The 22,772-nt window shown below is 37.9% G+C and overlaps 1 protein-coding gene and 1 pseudogene across 1 annotated transcript; one reads left to right on the forward strand and one right to left on the reverse strand.

Annotated features, from left to right (window-relative positions):
- The first annotated feature begins 16,031 nt into the window (after nucleotides 1–16,031).
- Nucleotides 16,032–18,703, forward strand: LOC116322176 (annotated as a pseudogene).
- A 2,074-nt stretch (nucleotides 18,704–20,777) lies between these two features.
- On the reverse strand, nucleotides 20,778–22,772 carry LOC120439845 (interferon-induced protein 44-like). The gene is made up of 4 exons (XM_039611123.1): nucleotides 22,651–22,772; nucleotides 22,419–22,519; nucleotides 22,088–22,274; nucleotides 20,778–20,782 (listed from the first exon to the last, which is right to left on the reverse strand). The coding sequence occupies exons 1-4, from the start codon at nucleotides 22,652–22,654 to the stop codon at nucleotides 20,778–20,780; spliced, it is 297 nt and encodes a 98-aa protein (XP_039467057.1). The 5' UTR covers nucleotides 22,655–22,772.

Raw genomic sequence — 22,772 nt, forward strand, 5'->3', positions numbered from 1 at the left:
GTTATGATCCCAGCAGTCTTCAGTGTGCCATCGTATACACAGTACAGTGACACAGCATTAGGTGATGTTCATAGGAAACTGCTGTCATCACCACCATAGCTTCTGGCTCCTGTGCTTCTCACAGAATCATGATGCCATCCTTGGACTCCCCCTGTGCTGTCGATGGAGCTTGGCACGCTCCCCTCATCCTTCAGGTGCCCGTCTGTCGTCCACAATCTCCTCTGTTGGCCTCTGGAAAGCCCCCTTGGCACAGCTCTCATTCCAACGCAGCTTCATGGTCCTTGCTGTGGCTCCAAAGTCTGATCTCATGATGGGCCCCAAACAGCTCGACCTTTGGCCTCAACCCCTGCCTGGAGGCAGCTATGCCTGGAATGGGTTGCTTCTCACTGGGCCTCAGAAGATTTCTCAGGAGATTCCTTTCAGCAATACTCTGACTGCTGCACCTGTATTTCCTTGCTAGGAGGAAAAACTCCTCCTTGGAAAGCATGTCAATCATCATCAAACCACATTCTTTAGTTCAGTGAGCTTCATTTATGGACCATCAAAGCCTCATCTGAACATGGATGCACCACTTTGCATAGGTTTAATACCCGTAAATGAACTGTTAATCACACAAATCACACAAAAATCATAAAAAAACATAGTTTAGAAAACATAGAAAACATAGTTTCATGTAATTCATGTAATTCTGGACCCCTCCTCTTGACGCATGGACACTCTCATGAGTCAACTCATCAAAACCAGATTCCTGTCTTAAAGAAAAAGGTTAGCCAGATCACGTCCCAGGCAACATCAGGGCATCTCCTCTGGAGCAGCTCCATAACCCTGCAATAAAAGATGTTAGTGTGTTTTGCACAGTAAGAGTGCTCAACATCTGGCTCTGCCTGGAGCCATCATACACACCATCATGGCCTGGAAAACAAGATCTGGAAGTGAAATCAAACTCCACACCTATAAACAATTGTATCATAAGAGTAATAAAGCATTCAGCATCAGCAGGACAAGTATCATGTGCAGGTTTTCTCAAATCAGTAAACTACAATTATTGGCATAATTTGCCTCAGACATGGATCATCCCATGTACTCAGTTAACATTAGTGTAATCGGTGACTTCCCTTAAGCAAAGTCACTCCATGTATTTAACACTAGGAGCTCAGTAGTGGCCAGCTAATGAGCCCCATATCAAACTATTCCACAAACACTGCATCTCCTATTTGCTTTCTCATGTTACTTGTCCGTTTCTGCTGAATCCTCTACATGCACTCTTAGAAAAACAAACATTAGCAACACACATGGACAATCCTGGAGGTCAGGCAGAAGTTGACAGGTTCCAGAGGTGCTATAAAAAGACCATAAAGTTAGCCATCCATAGCTGTGGAAAGAAGTGACACTAGTTTCAACACAGGGAATGTCTCACATGTTATTCATATCATCAAAGTAACCTTCACATTTTCCCCAAAACACAGTGTAACAGCATCACCAACTCATAACCTGTAAACACAGTTTTCTTCACACATGAACCCAGAAATCCTGTAGTAGAAAACATCAACCAGCTATCCTGGTATAAATCACATGATCAAATCACATGAAGAACTGTAATGCTGTAGAAAAGTTAGCGCTGCGCAGGTGTATACACACTTTCTCACAGTCACCTCTGTGAGCAACACAAGGTAGTGAATAACACCCCTGGTAGATGCACAGACACAGAAAGTGGCATTTAAAAGGTTAAATCATCACGCAACCTCGATGTTGTTGTCATCTTTCTGCTCCTGTAAAAAGAAACACACATAGATTCATCTTCACCTTTGTCAGGTGGGGGTTAACTTCGCACAGTGATGTCAGTCAGTCTGTCAGCTTCTGTCCGCTTTTACCAGTCAGTCAGTTTTATTTTCTCTCACTCATTCATTCATGTATTCATTCATTTGTTCTTTGCTGATAGTGGAACCTATTGTCGCATTTTCATTTCCACTCTCAGCAAAATGACGTCATTTCAAAAAGAAAAGAAGAACTTTATATTGGATTATCTCGCTTAATCCTTTTTTGGGTAGGGACCTATTTTCTAATTGTCCCATATAAGTGGCTTTCTCCAGAGCCCATTGTAATCTTTTGGAGAAACTCACTTGCAACAATTTTCTCGACATGTCGTATAGCGCTTCAGTTCTAATCGTGCAGATCTGCTCAAACAGAGATCATCAAACAAAACTTTCAGTGCACTGTGAAAGTAACAAAATAAAAAGGCCTCGTTAAGTCATGACACATGCTCCTCATCTCAGGAGGGTAAATCATACCATTAGCATGATTTATCATACCATCATACTAATTGGCAGGCTCAACTTCACAACAAAAGAAAAATCATCAGCTAGATAAACTCCAAACCAACCATCAGCCGCACAACACACAACATAAGCCTCATGTCTCATTAGCTATGAATTTTAATCCCCAGGACTGTACTTTTTACTCATTTAGGCCACAAATTTTATTTAGTTTTCCTTTTTCTCCGTCATCATAAAACATGTGACATGTTGTCATGCATTTCGCAAAAGAAGTTTGTTCTCATGTATTCAGAGTTGTGTATCTGGGTACAGGATTCACTCGCACATCACAACAGGAAACTCAGTGTTTTAGAGTCTCCACTCCAACACATCCCATTCACTCGTGCTAGAATTCAGTCACCTTTCATTAATCCAAGAACCATCAACCAATTTGCATATCAGCTATTAACCCACTAAGATGACAGGACAACAGAAATGCATGTTCAAAATATTATCACAAAAATGGAATTTCCCTCATACAGTAAATTACTTGTGCTGCATCAATCAGGCAGAAAGCATCTCCCAATTTACTATATTAACAACTAAATTTATTGTCTGATCACTGGTTGGTCAAACCAGAATCTTTTTTTTCCCACAAAAGTTAAACTGTTGTCCTGCAACCTAGAGAGTTAACTGTCAGCATTGGATAAATTCAGCATTTGATAACAAGTGTCTGTTAAATTGACACTATTTTAACACTGATGAGAGATAACAAGCTGATTTTCATTGCATGTATGTTTGTGTTATTAGGCAGGTTTAATCGATGTCTGTGGAGCTGCATCTCCAGCAGGGCATGTTCTTAAAGCTGCCTTTCCTACACACTTCTCTGCTATTATTTGATCATTTTGTAACTAATGTGCTATGAGTCCACTGGTCTTTGCATCACACGAGGTGATAAACAGACTCACATGCTCAAGATGCTGCCTAATCTTCATGAGCTCTCTTGTGTTTGTGTTAGTAGGGTTAATGCATATTCTGCTTGTGTGTGTGATTTTGTATATGTTTCTTTTTGCAGTGTTTCAGATTCCTTCACAATTCTCCACTTAAACAGTCAGTTTTCTTTTCCCCAGGTTTGCTAACCCAAATTTTGATTTCCCACATTAAACAACAGCATTCCTCTGTGTCCTTACTTACTCTCACTCTGTTGTCCTCTCCCACTTCAACAGTCCAACAGCCGGCAGTTCTTCTTCAGCTTTGTCCTGTGTTCCACTGTCTCTTCTTGCCATTTTACTCCGAAAGTGGCAAATGTCAACCTCCAACAGTCTCCCCAGTTCTCCTCAAAAGTCCTTTTCACAAGCACAGTGACTTTGCAGCTTGTTGGAAACACAGTGTCATTCATCCGATCAGTCAGGATGATGGTTTGCTCTTCTTCTCCACTGCTGTTTGTCCACACTGCTGCTGCTTGCTGGGACTCTTTGCTCAGGACTTTGCTGCTGTCTCTTTATCTGCCATGTTATTGCTCTTGGAACTGCATTCCTTGTCTTCAGGGAGGAGTGAGAGCTCGCTTGTGAGGATGAGGGACACATGGAGCTGTAAATAAGTTAGCCAGAAATTGGCCTGAATGTTTCCAATGATGTTAAACTATAACTTTCTTCCGACTGCTGCATGTGGAAAATCGATCCAGGTCTGCTTTTCATCTGAAAGTGACAAAACTAAGACATTTTTCATTATTATCATCACTGTTTAACCAACACACAGAACTCTCCTTTCTTAAAAGCAGAAAATGAGATTGTAGTTGTTCTTGGCTAATAAACACAAAACCTTTTTCCTATGATTTTTCCATCTACAATGTAGATTTTGTCTCTTTTTTACTCTTTTTTTTTCTTTACACTAGCTGGTGACCTGCAGAATCACCGCTCTCACAATTTGTGACAATTACGTTTACACAACGCACACACACACTGCGACGTCAGGCACATTCACACTCACTTTTTTCATCTGCATAAATAAATCATATGGCTGATGATATGTGCCATGGAGATCCATAAGTATGATCACAAGTTTATTTAATTATTTTTCAACCCAACAAAGCAAATAAACAAAAACATGATGCTGATGCTATGAACACTCTACACACATGAGTCAAGATCCAGGAAAACTGCTGCGCATCTGAAAGAAGAAGCTGAACTCACGGATACGCTACATACTCGAGTTATCATAGTTCTCTTCCCCTTTCTTTGATGAGTTCTCAGCCAGCTCCCGATCTGATAATGTGTAGCTTGCTCATCAGCTCAGAAGAGACCGCAACACAACCTCACACAGTGGTTGCGTGCTTTGCCCACAGTGGCAAAGACTTACATTTTCATATTCAACTCAGCTTCTCCATCATGTAGTTTTCAGCTGTTTCATACAGAGTTCAGCATATTAGTTTGTTTCATATCTGTGCTCTATATCTCAATAATGGCTCATATTAGGATGACAGTTTTCAAACAGGTCAAGTGCCTCTATGCACTTCATTAGGTAAAATATTTGCCTATTTTACTTCATCTCATATGTCATTGTACTGAATTTGAGCAACCTTAAGCTTAATGCAGATTACCGTTAACAACTGGTTAAAGTAATGGTCTGGAGCACAGGCTGTTGTTGATCAGGGCAATCTAAAGAATCATCTAAACATTTTGTGTCAGCACGGGGTGGGGGAAGCCATTCACCAGAGCATAGCTTAACTGCTGCTGATGTGGACTGGCCTTCTCCACACGCTCTTCAAGGCTGCTGTTTTCCTGAAAACTTAATCTCTTCCATTTATAAGCATGCGATTAACCGCACAGCTCAGGTCTATGAGGTGCCGTAAGGGACATTATTACTGAAACACTCTCACACACACTACTGAAACGCTCTCACACACACTACTGAAACGCTCTCACACACACTACTGAAATTTTACCTCTCACACACACTACTGAAACGCTCTCACACACACTACTGAAACGCTCTCACACACACAACTGAAACGCTCTCACACACACAACTGAAACGCTCTCACACACACTACTGAAATTTTACCTCTCACACACACTACTGAAATGCTCTCACACACACTACTGAAACCCTCTCACACACACTACTGAAACGCTCTCACACACACTACTGAAGCGCGCTCTCACACACACTACTGAAATTTTACCTCTCACACACACTACTGAAACACTCTCACACACACTACTGAAACGCTCTCACACACACTACTGAAACGCTCTCACACACACTACTGAAATTTTACCTCTCACACACACTACTGAAACGCTCTCACACACACAACTGAAAGCGCTCTCACACACACAACTGAAACGCTCACACACACTACTGAAATTTTACCTCTCACACACACTACTGAAATGCTCTCACACACACTACTGAAACCCTCTCACACACACTACTGAAACGCTCTCACACACACTACTGAAACGCTCTCACACACACTACTGAAATTTTACCTCTCACACACACTACTGAAACACTCTCACACACTACTGAAACGCTCTCACACACACTACTGAAGCGCTCTCACACACACTACTGAAATTTTACCTCTCACACACACTACTGAAACGCTCTCACACACACAACTGAAACGCTCTCACACACACAACTGAAACGCTCTCACACACACTACTGAAATTTTACCTCTCACACACACTACTGAAACGCTCTCACACACACTACTGAAACCCTCTCACACACACTACTGAAACCCTCTCACACACACTACTGAAACGCTCTCACACACACTACTGAAATTTTACCTCTCACACACGCTACTGAAACGCTCTCACACACACTACTGAAACCCTCTCACACACACTACTGAAACGCTCTCACACACACTACTGAAATGCTCTCACACACACTACTGAAATTTTACCTCTCACACACACTACTGAAATGCTCTCACACACACTACTGAAATTTTACCTCTCACACACACTACTGAAACGCTCTCACACACACTACTGAAAAACCAAGGCATTTCAGTTGAACAGGAAGGCGTTTCAGTTGAACAGGAAGGCATTTCAGTGAAACAGGAAGGCGTTTCAGTTGAACAGGAAGGCGTTTCAGTTGAACAGGAAGGCATTTCAGTGAAACAGGAAGGCGTTTCAGTTGAACAGGAAGGCGTTTCAGTGAAACAGGAAGGCATTTCAGTTGAACAGGAAGGCGTTTCAGTGAAACAGGAAGGCGTTTCAGTTAAACAGGAAGGCATTTCAGTTAAACAGGAAGGCGTTTCAGTTGAACAGGCAGTTAATTCTTGACAAGGAAACTGAAGGAAAAAGTGGTAGATTTCAAACAAACCACTACACAGATGTCTACTCAGCAACCTGCTAGTTAGGGGTGGGTTTTTATAATCGATTTATGATTCAAATCGATTCTGGCTTGTATAACATGAAATCGATTCATTAAACTACTGAATCGATTTTTTAATATAAATTTATTTTGCCCGAAATGCCAGAATCTCAGGTGAAACCTCACAAAATTTCAACAACCACCAAACAGCTAAGACAGTAAATGAGAGCAGGTACACGGATTCTGCACAAAGACGTAAACACACAGCGCGGACCCGCGGATCAGAATCAGTGAGATGTCGCCTTTCTCACCCGACTGCACGGACACGGTCGGGGCTGAAAGCTCGCTGATTCTGATGTTTCGGCGGGTCCGCGCTTTTCACGCCGTTTTTGCGCCGATTCTAAAGCTGTTAGTTTTATCTCTCTCCAAACAATATTGACCGAACCAGCAGCAAAAGAAGATCCAAACTACGCTTCACATAAACATCGTCATGAATTCCCTCTGACATTTACTGTTTTGCTTCCACCACGATAAAATCACACGTCATGCACAGCTCTCTCTCTCTCTCTCTCTCTCTGTACTTCAAGAACAGTTTCCCGTCTAAAAATCTGTTTTCTGCATTATTCGCTTGCTTGTTATGCACAAGTCTACTGTTGTTTACAGCGCTGTCGGACGCTGTTTTGTTTTTGTTTTTTTCGTTTTACATACTTCCGAAAAGAAAACCTAATTTCTGCCATTCAATACTGAACAAATTTAAACTTTTAAAATTATGCAAAATGCAAAGCGCTTAGCCGTGTCTCTAATAAAACCGCTGGAACATCAGAGGTAACGTTCATATGTTGATTAATGGTTTTCTTTCGTTTTTGATGTACTGCAGAATATTTTTTATAAATTCCCAGGCCAGGAAAAATCACCTTCATGTTTTTCTGTGTTTTATCTTCAGCTACTTTGACACAAAGGCATCTGCTGTGAGGCTTACACCTTTGATAAAGTCTTGTGTGTGTCAGCTTCCTTTTTATAGATACAAAAATATGTAAATGTACTAATCTGAATTATATTTCTGACTGTCAAAATTTCCCAGAATCAAATCGAACTGAATCGAATCAAATCATGGATCAAATCGATTCTGGACCTTGTGAATCGGAATCAAATTGATTCTAGAAATCAGTGATACCCAGCCCTACTGCTAGTAGCCTAAGTGAAACAGCTGCATTACTTAATAATATATTAGCCTCAGCATAAGTCAAAATTTAGAACAGCAGGAGACGGCCATTATCCTGGTTATTTTTTTGGCATATGTGCTTTTCTCTTTTTAGCAAAGAAAAAAAATATCTTAAAATCATCAATAAAACCAGGGAGAGAAGGCTTAGCGTTCCTCCATTTAGCACAATGGATACGATATTTACTCAAAAGTATGATGATGTTAATAATGTCTGAGACACCCAATGCTAGATGATCCATATAAAAAAAATTATGATGTAGTTCAAATAGTGGCACATCATTAATATTTAGGGAAATCCATTTTTTTAAGTTGCACCAAATGCATTGTGTGATAGGGCATAGGAAAAAAAAGATGTTCTAGGGTTACATTTTCATCAGTACAAAAAGAACACTGATCCACCTCAAAGCCAAATCTCTTTCTTTTAGAAATTCTGCCACAGGATTAATTTTGTTTATTACTTTAAAGTTTGTTTCTTTAACTTTAGGTAGAATAGGCTATTTCATAAATTTTTAGTATGCTTTATCCAGTGTATATGAAATAACTAAATTAGAACCATGCAATGTAACCATTCTGTTGTAACTATGAAATATTTTGTCTTTGAAGAAACTACTAATAAATTTCTTATTGCATTTTTATCAAACAGCTGACATTGCCCTAGCAATAAATTTGGGAGCACTGATGAGAAATTATTGTATATCATAAAATTTTTAATCTAATGAAGCAGAGGCAGTGGGACCAGTTCACAAAATTTGTTATATTCTCTTTGAGAACAGTTTAGACAATATTTTTCTGAAAAGTCTGTGTAACTTAGAATGACACCGTTATCATCCAACAAATCTGTTATGAATATAATCTTTTTGTTTAAACCAGTCACTCTTGAAAATTGATTTTTGATTAAGTGTTATTACCCTATTATTCCATAAGGTTGAATTATGGGGAGAAGTTGTGGGTAAATCTCATTTTCCCAAAAATGCAAAGTCTGTTTTGGAAAGTTTGATATCTTTATGGGGATTTTATTTACCGCAAAATCACATTTCAAAATAAAGTCTAATCCTCCTATTTTGTTAAACAAGGATCATGGGATGTGGAGCTAAGTAGAGTCTGGCTGTGACAGACAAGATTTTAACCGTTTAATTCTAAGGGTGCCAACCATAAATTCTAATTCTGGAGTTTTGATACCACCTTTATTGTATTCCTTCACAAGCTGAGATATTTCAATGTAATGGGTTTTATTCCTCCACAAAAATTCGAAAATAACTGTATTAGCCTTATTAAGGCTTTTAGAGGCGATATATAGAGAGTGACAAGGATAAATCAATTTGGAGATGCCTTCAGCTTTCTGCCAATAATAGCGAGGTCTCTGATTAACCAGTGGCTAAGTGATTTCTTCATCTCCATGATACAGTTAGAAATATTGGTGTCTTTTCTGCTAATTGGGTTTTTTAGATATTATCAGCCCTATATATTTAACTTTAGATTCAACTCTAACTAAAGCTATTGAGGAGTCAGAGCTTGTATGAATCGGGAGAAGTTCACATTTTTTGATACTGAGAGATAAGCGAGAAGCTTTAGAAAATTTAGTTTTCTCTACCACGTATTTATCTTTCAAAAAATAGATGTGTCATCTGTGAATTGACTTATTTTGAAGTCTTTATTAAAATTGATATTCCTTGTCGTTAGAATTTTTGATTAACAGTGTTAACAACTGAGTTGCCAATATAAAAGCTTAGGGGAAACAGGACATACTTGCCAAATTCCCTGCTGCACCTTGAATCCATTCCTTGATTCAAGGAAGCTAAAATATTGTTAAGTAATGTGGCTGCTTCACTTAGGCTACAAGCACAGCCGTCCCCAACCCCCAATTCCTGGACCAGTACCGGTCTGTGAGTCGTTTGGTACCGGGTCGCAAGAGTTGAGGCTTGAGTTTGAAATTTATGGTTTTCAGGGTATTTATCATATTTTTATGTTTATATCGTTTACATGGCGCAAAAAAGGTTGGGGACAGCTGTACTAGCAGGTTGCTGAGTAGACATCCCTGTAGTGTTTTGAAATATACCACTTTTTCCATCAGTTTCCTTGTCAGGAAACAACTTCCTGTTCAGCGGAAATGCCTCTGGTTTCAGTGGCGTGCGTGAGTGCATTTCAGTAGTGTGTGTGAGAGTGTTTCAGTAGTGTGTGTGAGAGGTAAAATTTCAGTAGTGTGTGTGAGAGCGTTTCAGTAGTGTGTGTGAGAGCGTTTCAGTAGTGTGTGTGAGAGATAAAATTTCAGTAGTGTGTGTGAGAGCGTTTCAGTAGTGTGTGTGAGAGCGTTTCAGTAGTGTGTGTGAGAGGTAAAATTTCAGTAGTGTGTGTGAGAGCGTTTCAGTAGTGTGTGTGAGAGGTAAAATTTCAGTAGTGTGTGTGAGAGGTAAAATTTCAGTAGTGTGTGTGAGAGCGTTTCAGTAGTGTGTGTGAGAGCGTTTCAGTAGTGTGTGTGAGAGCATTTCAGTAGTGTGTGTGAGAGCGTTTCAGTTGTGTGTGTGAGAGGTAAAATTTCAGTAGTGTGTGTGAGAGCGTTTCAGTAGTGTGTGTGAGAGCGTTTCAGTTGTGTGTGTGAGAGGTAAAATTTCAGTAGTGTGTGTGAGAGCGTTTCAGTAGTGTGTGTGAGAGCGTTTCAGTAGTGTGTGTGAGAGCGTTTCAGTTGTGTGTGTGAGAGGTAAAATTTCAGTAGTGTGTGTGAGAGCGTTTCAGTAGTGTGTGTGAGAGCGTTTCAGTAGTGTGTGTGAGAGGTAAAATTTCAGTAGTGTGTGTGAGAGGTAAAATTTCAGTAGTGTGTGTGAGAGCGTTTCAGTAGTGTGTGTGAGAGCGTTTCAGTAGTGTGTGAGAGGTAAAATTTCAGTAGTGTGTGTGAGAGCGTTTCAGTAATAATGTCCCTTACGGCACCTCATACAGGTCCGCGTGAAACCCGCACGACCGTGCTCGCGTGAACCCGCGCAGCTAAGGAGCCGTCACTTTTTTTTTTTTTTAAAATACTGTGCGCTCCCAGGAGCGAAGTCCAGCATAAACGTCTGTCACGCTCGGACACACTCTTGGTTGCTTAGGAACCAATGATAACAACAACAACCGTGTCCCAGACCACGCCTGCTCCGCAGTCATTAACACGAACACAAACACACTCAACACAACAACAACAACACAAAATAGGCCTATTGTCCAGCACAGTCTGGACTCCGCGGAACTCGCCCCACTAAGACGGCGAACCAAAAAAAGTTCGAACTGCGCAACTCTGCGACTTAATGCTTCTGTACAACAACTTCACTGAGCGGTTTTGTACATCGCCCCACTAAGACGGCGAATTTTAGCCCCACTAAGCGGCCACGAACAACGCCCCACACAGCCGGCGAAGACGTACAGTTATAGAGATGTACTCTAAACTTACTCGGTGTTGCTTAGCGTGTAATATCAGCCTCGGATCCCGCCGATCGTCATTCGTCGAGGAGAGAAAACAGACAGCTAATCCACCGGCCCGATGACAAATTCTCACGTCTCGCTGACGTCAGGGTTCTCTCCTCGGTGAATGCCGACTCCAGGGATCCGGCTCGAAGGACCAATTAATGATAGGTTTGTAGCTTAAACCTATTCGCTGGAACGTTGAAGACAATGTAATTACACAGCAAGCAAGACACGAGTAGGCAACATTCTTTATGTTTCACGTGCACGGGAGAGAACTGGACAGGCGCCGTTCCTTCGCTTGACCCCAGTTGCTCTCGTCCGTTCTCCCGTAACACTGCTCTTTTATTGTGGTTACATGAATATGCATAGGTTCATTAACATATGACCTCTTTATAGGTATACATGTGAACAAAGAATACCTTGTGTGTGTGTGTGTGTGTGTGTGTGTGTGTGTGTATATGTGTGTGTGTGGGGTCAAACTGTGACCCCAGGAAGACTCCCCAGAGCCGTTCATCTAAACAAAAGGCACTTAGCCTAAAACAGATATAGATACGTTTATCCTACCATAAAACAATAAGACAAGGTACGACCTCTCCCATGCTCCTAAAATGTGGGTGTGAAAGTCAGAGAGCTCTGGAATGCACACAAAGCTTGCAGACTATTAAGGATCAAACCTCTACCAATCTACACCTAATTATAAAACTCTAAGAATATATGAGTAAATATTTCTAAGCATAAATGACAATCACAATACAAATCTAACAAAAACCATATGGATTGGTCCTGTGGCCATCATTGATGGTGTAAGACACACTGCATAAATAAGAGATTACTAAAAGATCAGCAAGATGACAGAAATACCTTAAGTTCACTTTGTAGGTTACCTAACATTAACAGGTATTTCAGCTACCTCAGGCTCTCAATGTTACTGTTCAATATTTAGTAATAATTTTGTGACACTTGTACACTATGATTTTTTTTTTCTATTTGAAATACCTTAAGTTCATTAGGTAATATGTCTACAACCAATAATAGCTTCTTTATATTTTCTATAAACCTTTAATACCTCCAAGTTAGTCATACGAATATTTGGCAAAACATTATTATGGTAATATTTCAACTTGTTTGCGTTTTACATTGTGAGTCGTTAAACATCCTGCTTTTATAGGAGTATAAATTTGCTTAAGTATTTGGGCCACTTCACTGGAAAAAACAAACAAAAAACAAAGTCTGAAATCTGAAGAATTTTATTTAGGTTCTCAAACCTTAGTGTTCCCTTTTGAGAGTATCTTCTTTAGGTGTTTATACCTTGGCACCTTTCAAGTTTCTAGTTAATTTAAAAGACATCCGGTTCACTTTATTCGTTCCCCTCTTCCCTTATGGAAGTACACTTACATTTCAGTTCCTTAAAAATACTATCCCTTAATGTTCGAGGTATTCGTGACAGTACCAAAAGAAAGTCCATTTTCATTTTTTGTAGATGGAAAAATGCTGATTTGATTTTTCTACAAGAAACTCGTTCATGTAATAATGATGTAAAATTTTGGAAAGCACAGTGGGGTGATCAGTGTTATTTTTGCTACGCCTCTCAACATTCGGCAGGCGTAGCCATTCTCCTTAACAACTTTAAAGGTAACATTATTGATTCATTGTCTTCAGATGAAGGCAGATGGATTATTCTGGTTTTATGAAAGAATAAAGTTACATTGAAACCAAACACACCATTGTTTTTCTTGTGACATTACCAATAAGTTTGATGTGTCACATGGCCCTCTTCCTATTGAAAAAACAAAAGTTGTATCCAAGATGGCCGACTTCTAAATAGCCACCATGGTCACCACCCATCTTGAGGAGTTTGCCCCATATACTAATGTGCCAGAAACAGGACGTTAATATCACCAACCATTCCCATTTTGTTACGCTGTATCCATATAAATGGCCCACCCTGTATATTGAACTTATGGCTCCAAAGAGACCTATCAGTTTTTGGTAGAACCCTTTTGACTAAAGGTGAAGGTGTTTCCAGATTTGTGTATCCAGCCCTTTCCTTTAATGTGTATGATTCCACATGTAAAAATATTAATAACTTGTTGGTTAACTTTGTATGGAAGAATAAGCACCATCATATGAAAAAATCATTGCTTTGTGGACCTAAAGATAAAGGTGGTTTTGGCCTTCTGGACTTCATGGACCTGAACTATACATTTTAGGTGAAATGACTAAAAGAATGCTTAAAATCTCCTGGATCATTATGACATTTCATTCCACACAACATTTTTAGGAATGATGGAGGTCTACAGTTCTTATTGTCTTGTAATTACAGTATGTCAAAGTTAAAATGTCTGCATTTTATCAACAGGCATTGTTGGCTTGGAAACTATGTTATTCACATACAGTGTTGGGAAGGTTACTTTTAAAATGTATTCCACTACAGAATACTGAATACATGCCCCAAAATGTATTCTGTAACGTATTCCGTTACGTTACTCAATGAGAGTAACGTATTCTGAATACTTTGGAATACTTAATATATTATCATGCTGTTTACAGCTACATGACTGTCCTATTGCTGTGATTTATTACTGTTACTGAAGGTACGTAGTACGAAACGTAGTAAAGGGACCTCTGGCTAATACGTCTGGTTCCCTGTCGGGCTGGTAGCCGAAAACTAGCTTTACTTTGTTGTCTGGGTCAACTTTGCTTGCGGGAGACAGAGAGAGGCGTTGAAAGGCTGCTCCAACGGAACTTATTTTTTCCGGAGGAAAACACGAACACAGTGTACAGTTAAGTCTTAATAGCTTACTTACAAATGGGCTCCTCAGGCACTCTTCTTGGCTGCTGTGGTTATTATTATATTTACATGCTTCCAGCTCCCGTTTTTGCTCCGTGACAGCTCGGACTTTTCCTTTCTCTCCCTCCCTCGCTCACAGACACATAACGGCACGGCAGTCCATTCTCCCTGCAGCACGGACTACACTGCCCATCAGGCTACATTCTTTAGAGCTATGCTTGTAGCATTCTGCCTTTTAGCTTAGCACAACAACAACAACAAAAAAGCGCTCTCTCACCCAGGAATCACGCAGAGAGAGAGCGCGTCACCCTGTAACCATGGCGACCCTAACGCTGCCGCCTGGAACAACAGAACGTAGCTGTCAAACAAACCCAAATAATCCTGACCCGCGACAATATGAAACAGGAAAGTACCGCCGTGTAATCCATTTATTTCAACAAAGTAACTGTATTCTGAATACCACCTTTTTAAACGGTAACTGTAACGGAATACAGTTACTCATATTTTGTATTCTGAATACGTAACGGCGGTACATGTATTCCGTTACTCCCCAACACTGTTCACATAACTTTTCTCCACATAGATCCATTATCTGGAACAACGAATGTATCACTAAAAGGAACAAGTCACTTTATTTGCTGAATTGGATATATATATGTATATATATTGATAAAAATGTAATCTATTTAAAAGACTTATTTGACTGTGAAGGCCAACTACTAAGTTACAATGACTTCCTTATCAAATTTAAAGATTTTAGCTCAGTAATAAAGTCCGTTCCCAGCGGACTGATTGAGTTGATGAAAAGCTACAAGGAACAGAATACACTACATGCATCCGTTAACACTCTTTATATAAATGGTATTGATCTCTTAAGCAAGAAATGCACCAATAAATATATTAGAGAATGTTTGTATAATGCTAAGAAAATAACTCCAAGAGGGAAGTTTTTTTGGAATGCTATTTTTGAAAATATCAAATGGGATAATGCATGGCTTGTTCCTTTTAGATTTTGTATCGCAAGCAAAATAAGAGAATTACATTTGAAAATACTACATAACATATATCCATCCAACACATACATTTCAAGATTCTCTGACATTGATAGAAAATGTACCTTTTGTAAATCTGAACCTGAAAGTCATTTGTTTTATGGCCGTTCATATAGTGCTACATTTTGGAGAGAACTTGAAAATTATATACTGTGCAAAACAACATGCGAAGTCAAAATTGAAGGGAAGAACATTATCACTTATTTTGAAACCAAAGAAAAAAAAATGTACCACTGTCAATCTTACTAGGGAAATTCCACATACATACATGTAAATGTCAAAACCAACCCTATTATTTCATTTGTTTTTAATTGAAATTGAATATTACTTAAACTCTCTTAAATTAACTTCAAATAAAAAAGGTTTATCATTGATTGAAATTCATTCAGAAATTTTCAACAAATGAGCTGTCACAGATATTATTTTCAAGTACAAAGGTATTATTAAGTTTGTCACATCCCTCTTTTTTCCTTTATTTATTTATTTACCCTACTTATTTTCATTGTATTGCTTATTGTTACTCTTATTTGCCCTGTATGTCTACTGTACAAACTGAACTGGAATGACTGACTGTTCACTTTACAATTCAAAAAGCTTTAGCTGTTGGGTTGCTACCCTCAAGTGGGCTGTGGCAGTATTACAGGTGAGCTATGGGAGGCCCTTCTCAGCATAATGAAAGACGTTCAGCATTTTTTGCTGTGGCTTAATTACACAATACATGTATATCCATATATTTTCTAAGTATAAGTATAAGAATCTTTGTTTAAAATATCTCCACAGGAGATGATTGGCTTATTCTGAAAGAAAATGATGTACAGAGTAGAGGGTGCTGTGCTTGCCAGTCAGAAGACAAAACAAGACTTGAAAAAATGAAAGTATGCAAACATATTTGCCAATATCCTAGCTTGCGACAGTGACAGCCATCAGTTCCGCTTCCTGGTCTCAAAAGTTGTCATTTCTTTTTAGTTCGACAGGCACATACAACAGGAAAAAGTTTCGTACGTACAAGTTTTCAAGGTAAGGATTATTTATAATTCTATCAACAAAATGCTTCAACTAAATTCTGCATTCATAAACACGATAAATGATGAATGATCATTGTTACAATATGGGAACTTTCTTTTGCCATGCTAAAACTATATTACAAGCATAAAAACTTTTTATAATCATTTTCCCTTCAATTCATTTTTAATTAATAAAAATAAATTAGTGAATTGTATTTCCCCAGTTTGATTAATGTAGCAATGAAAGTATTGCTACAAGTCTAATACAACACAAAAGATTTTGGGCAAAGAGTGTTATGTTCTAAATGTTTTAATGCATATGTATAGATGTTATTATTGTGCTGTAATGTTTTTTTTAGCAATGGGAGGACAAAAGTCTCGACCTGTAGACCCTCCAAAGAGTAAGATAAAATATAATTAAGGTCAAAGGATCAGAAAAAATTACATATTTTTAATAAATGCTGTCTTAAAAATATATTTTCTGTTTTTTGTCAATTGTGTGCATGTTTTCAGTTTTAAGTGAAGAATGGAGGAAAATGCAGTGGACGTGAGTGTTTGACTCTTAATGGGCTTTTTTTTGCCACGTAAACATCTTAAATCATCTACTTGCAAAAATCGGTTGCTGTCAGCTTAATTTCCTGTTCTTGTTAGTGTTTGTAACATCCTCCATAGTCTCACCACTGTATCTGCACAACTATCAGTTTCACTTTCTTGACTTTGACATCATAAATATTCTTCTTTGAACAGTGGCAAAACCAGTGATCTCCAGTACATAAATAATTACCAGCCTCATAACTCTGAGCTCCAGCACCTCAGAATTCTTCTTCATGGACCTGCTGGTGTCGGCAAGTCCAGCTTCATCAACTCGGTTGACACTCTTTTACAAGGCAGAATGACCTCAAGAGCTTTGGCAGATGCAAATTATGGAGCAAGCTTCACTAAAAAAGTATGTTTTAATTCAAGTATGGTTTAGTCAAGCTCATGTATTTTGTGCTGTTTGTTAAACAAAAGTAATGCAATTTGTAACAAAACTACTGAACTGAAACTGAACAGCTTTAAAGCTACACTGTCTAAAGCTCAGTTCACTTTACTTTTGTCCATAGTTGTTCTTACAGATATCAGCCTTATACTAAACCAGAAACCAGTTTTGTAGTCTTCAGTGATCAGGTAACCCTGTTATCAGAATAGTTAAAACCTTCTGTTTTACAGTACAGAACTTTCAAAATCCAAAAAAGAGGGCCACTGACATCATGGGCCTTGAGAAGACCATGAACCCTCCCAACGAGAAGCACAGAGGAGTTAAGGTGGAAGACATCATACTGGCCATGAAGGGGCACGTGAAGGATGGTTACAAGGTATAATGAAGTTTAAGGCATTTTTGCAGACACTATTTTCTTATGCCTTTAAATAACACATACAGTGTATTTAAAAGTTAGATTTCCAAAAACATGTGTGTGTATATATATATATATATATATATATATATATATATATATATATATATATATATATATATATATATATTTGTGAAACATTTGTATATATTTGTTTAACTGATTTGATTGTTTTCCAGTTCAATCCTGAGTCTTCATTATCCGAACATGATCATGACTACAACAAGGAGCCCACTGTAAATGACAAAGTTCATGTTTTAGTGTGTGTGATCGATGCCAACAAAGTAAAACTCCTGAGTGATGATATAATGAAAAAGATGAGGGATGTCAGACTTGCAGCCAGTGACATGGGTAAGAGCCAAGTTTGGTTATAGGATTAACTCAATTCAATTAAATAAGCTGACAAACATCACCTCAACTCTGATATTCTGTGTATTGACAGGAATTCCCCAAATGGCAATTCTCACCAGAATCGATGAAGCCTGTCCAGATGTTAAAGAAAATATAAAAGATGTGTATAAGAGCTCCTGCTTGAAGGAACAGGTACTTTTATAGTGGTAATTTTAAAAAAAAGTTTTAAATTTTTAGTATTTTAGCTGGAATATTTATTTATTTATTTATTTTTACCAACAGTTTAATTCAAGTAAATTTATGTAAAATAAATGCTAACAAATGTTAAACTGTTGAAATTTAGATGGAGAAAGTGAGTGTGTCACTGGGTATTCCACTGTACTGCATCTTTCCTGTCAAGAACTACCACTCTGAGATCCAAACAGATGATGATGTCGACACACTGATACTGGCTGCTCTGAAGCAGATGATCGACTTTGGAGAGGACTACGTCAACAACCTGCAGACCTGCTGAACCTTGTTTATTGTTGTGTTAAAATGACTTTTGGGTCTGAACAGGAATGTCGGAGTAATTCTTTGCATGCTGATTTTCATTTCCTTGGCTAAAGCATTTACTCTTAGACTAGAAAATTTTCAGGTCTTTTTTTTGCTCTTAGCTTCCATGACAAATTTTCTGTGTTTGCTTTGTAGACTTGGCTTTCAGTTTTTGTGATTTGCTTTTGTATCTGTCAACCTTTGAACAGACATCTAATTGTGTAAGAAAGCTATACTGCTTTCATATTATATTTCTTGTAGTTTTTTATATGAATGCAGAGCGTGTACCTTTAAACATTATAGTCTAGTGGCACTGTTCGCATAAAAATCACAATAAACAGCAAAAATGATGATTTGTTAATTTTTATTCTGTTTCTTCTGCTTCTTGTAATTCCTTAAAATAATTGTGATAGGGGATGACTGGAACTCGGCTACATGGCAAGGGAGTGGAGGAGAGTTATTCAGGTGGTTGTACCCAAATATTGTAAAATGCACTGTCGCATAATTACCAGTAAACAACAATAATAATACTTATACTACAGTCAAGCACAGACACAAATCCTTATCCTAATGATGATTTACAAACTTTGAACAGACAGATGGAAACACAGAGAGACAGTTATCATCACTGCGATTCTACTGTGGAAACATGGTTGACAGGTGGCATTTTGAGGCACAGGGATTCAAGTGACACTTTGTAGAGCAACTCAGACTCGTCCTTTACCGTCCAAATCCATGCAAGCCATTTTATTTTCAGCAAGCTGCTGGTTCACAGTCGAACTTTCTTCCACTTAAGCCTTTCACACTAAAACAGATTACACCACTTGAACGTTAGGGTTACTGCTTTTGAAGATCACGCTTGAGCTTCTGACCTGAGGTTGGGATGCAGCCAGTTTTATCATCGCTCTGCGTTCTTTGCTAGCTTTGTGTTAGTATCTGCACAGACAGCATACTATCAATGAGCACAAGTTGTGCTAGCAGTATAGTGCTGTTCTCTTGTCCTTTTGTTTAATAAAAACAAAAGTAACATCTGCATCTCTCCTTCTCAAAGATTATACACCACTCCATCATTTTCCTTCCTGGACACTCAGGCCTAGGAAACAGTTGGCAACCACCTGTGGTGAGTGGCTGCTGGCAGTTGCTAGTATGAAACTTGTCAGTGCTGGATTGGAAACCTCCTTGGAGATTACTATGGTTGATGAAGACACCAAGTACTTACTAAGTGGCAGTGAAACTGTGTAAAGCAGAAACAGATCCTAGCAGACTGGGTACCCAGTGGCTGTGGTGACAGTAAAATTGTGATCTATTGCTAAGATGTCATTGTGTCATTTTCATAGGTTTGGGGCCCGATGAAAACAATATCACTTTGGGTTGAGCCATCCCAGCCCCTAAAAATATAACACTGTGCAGACAATCATCAATAATGATGATTATATAAATTTATTTTTTTGATTTTGTGCAAGATTGGTGAGATACGTGCAAGCCATTTTCTTTTTACATTTGTATGTTTATAATAATATTCTTGTATTCAGTTCATCAACTCTATTGTCAGTATTTATTATTATTATTATTTTTACATTAATTGGCATCTTACACCAAATACAAATAAATATATGTTAAGTTTATGAATGGAAGTAAATTCAAAATCTCATCTATAAAATAGTATAAAAGGTTTTTTTTTATTCCTTTTTTTTCTTTACAAATTTTTTATTTATCAGTTAAATATTTTCCAGAGTAAAATGAGTATTTCTGTGGCAGACCTGAGAGGTCAACCAACATAAAGTGATTTAGGGGAGACAGTAACATGACTAACAGTAAACAAACAATAGTCAACATGTATCTGCAATAATATATGAATCATGTGATCTGAACACACATTCCCTTGAATCTTTTTCTCCCTCACATCACCAAAGAATCCTCTGCTTAGTTTCAGTGTGTATCAGTGCAATCTGCAGAGTGTTTGATTTTTCAGGGCCGCTGTCTTTGGAGAGCAGTTTATCATTTAAGGATAGCCTATGCTAGGCAGCTAGAAAGATAGATAGATAAGACAAGACCTCCGCCCTTGACATTGATTTTCTGGATTCACTTTTCCTTACATTGGCGGTCCGGATGACCAGTCACATGACGCTCATTATCAGCTTGAATATTTAGATAGTACAGTCACATGAAAGGGGTGGGATTTTCAATATCTAACCAATCACAGTTATTGATACTGGCAAAATAGTGGCTGATTTTTGAAAGGAAAATAACAATGTAGTAGCCTATAAGAAAAACTGAAAACAACACAGCTGCTGCAGAGAAAGCAGTGGTGTTTATGAGAGGGAAAGTATAGTAGAGTAATATAGTATTAAAATTTTGAGCATCTGGTCAGTAAGACTGGAAATGAGTTGCTACATATTAATAAAGTTTAACCTATAAGAGAAGAGAAGATAAGATGACCTTTATTAGTCCCACAGGTGGGAAATTTGTTTCGTAAGAGCAAAAGTGCAAAGTTATGTAGCAGAAATTAGAAAACACTGGAATGCAATAAAATGAAATGAAATAAAATACTATATACAATAGAATAAAATAGAATAATATATAGGAAGGAAAGAAAGCTGGCAAAAATGAAGAGTGTAACACTTAACAGACTTATTACTTTACCAACTCTTTTATTAAGACATGGAAGAATGTGATACATTATGAACCCACAGATTATGATACAATAGTTCATCAAATAAATGCTTGAAAATAACTTTTAGTTTTTATTCTCTTTGCTGCAGACTTGGTGATTTATCAGTCTTTAAATAAAGATTAAACATTTAGACTTAAAATGACTTAAAATGTAAATGAAGCTATGTCCAAATTTGATATAAGGGCAGCGAGAATAAAAGGTTGCTCAATTTTGAGTAAATTATGTTAAAATATTTGCAGTCAGCAGGGAAAAATATCTAATTATAAAGTTGCCTGTAATGATGTTCTAGATTACTACATTATCTAATTAAAAGCAACTAGTGAAGCCATGAAATATCAAAATACCAACAGAGTTGAAAACATAGAGAGAAACAATGAAGGGACTAATCAAATATCATTCACACAAACTAGAAGTGAAAATACTAAGAAATAAATGAAAATGAAAACCTTCCCATAAACAAAAACTCTAAACTCTGCTTTAGTTTCTGTCTGTGAAGCTTTATTTTAAATAATTTTACAACAAAATGACACAGCCCATTAAAAAACTCCACAAACCATAACAAAGATTTTTGCATATTAAAACATAAGAGTAGTTTTGGCTAAATGTTTTTAAAGGTTTCCATACAGAGTAAAATAACAAGACTATATCCAACTAAATGTCAGACTTTACTGGGATTTAATGAAGCCTCACATTATAATGTTTAAATAAAGGGATGCATATTTATCTTTAGTCTATAGTGAAACAAGGTCATTATAATTTTTTCCGTTGTCGTTATATTTTTTACATTTAATACTGACAATGTTAACAGTATGACAGCATGACTGTGTGTGAGCTGTTAGCCATAGTTCGCTGATAAATACTGATAAATATTAAGTCGGAGACAGTCCTTAATGGACTTTTTTTTTCAAAAATGAATGCATCAAATCCAACCAAGTAACATAACAAGATGTGATTTATATTTCAGTCAGTACTGCGTTCAGTCTCACATCTGCTTCCTAAAGTGTAACATACAGACGATTTGTTACATAGTGTCAGTGTGTCACGTTTTGGGACGAGAACGTGTTGGTCTTTCAAGTGGTTGAGGAAGTCGTTTCCATAGACAATCATTTGCTTCAGTGCACACAGGATATGAGCATCAGTGTCGTCATCGGTGCTGATTTCTGAACTGTAGTTCTTTACAAGAAAGATGCAGTTCACTGGGAGTCCCAGCAGCTGGCTAAATTTGTCGACCTGAGTATTAAATTAAATTCCGTTAATTAGTAAGTATAAAATGATTTTGGTGCTGAATTTAAAAAATGTAACTTAACATTTTATAAAAGGTTTCAAAAGTAAAAGCAAAACAAAAATCAAAAACTACCAACAGAAAAGATTTACCTGTTCTTTCAGGTACTTGCTCTTGTAGATGTTTTTGGGATCCTGTTTTGCCGCAGGACAGGCTTCATCAACTTTGGTGAGAATAGCCAGCTGGGGAATGTCTGTTAACACAAAAACTTAATAAGATGTCATGCATTTGTTGTTGTTGTTATTTTTTATTATTACTGTCTATAGACTTACATGTCAAAATTATTCCACATAATGTATTACAAGTTTGAAACTGTTACTGTACCCATTTCCCTGGCTGCCAGTCTGACTTTTCTCAGCTTTTTCACAACTTCTTCACTTAGTAGAGACACTGAGCCAGCAGGAACAACAGTGACCAGAACATGAACTCTGTCATTCAGGCTGGGA

Source organism: Oreochromis aureus, linkage group 4, assembly GCF_013358895.1.
Source record: "Oreochromis aureus strain Israel breed Guangdong linkage group 4, ZZ_aureus, whole genome shotgun sequence".
Classification (NCBI taxonomy): domain Eukaryota; kingdom Metazoa; phylum Chordata; class Actinopteri; order Cichliformes; family Cichlidae; genus Oreochromis; species Oreochromis aureus.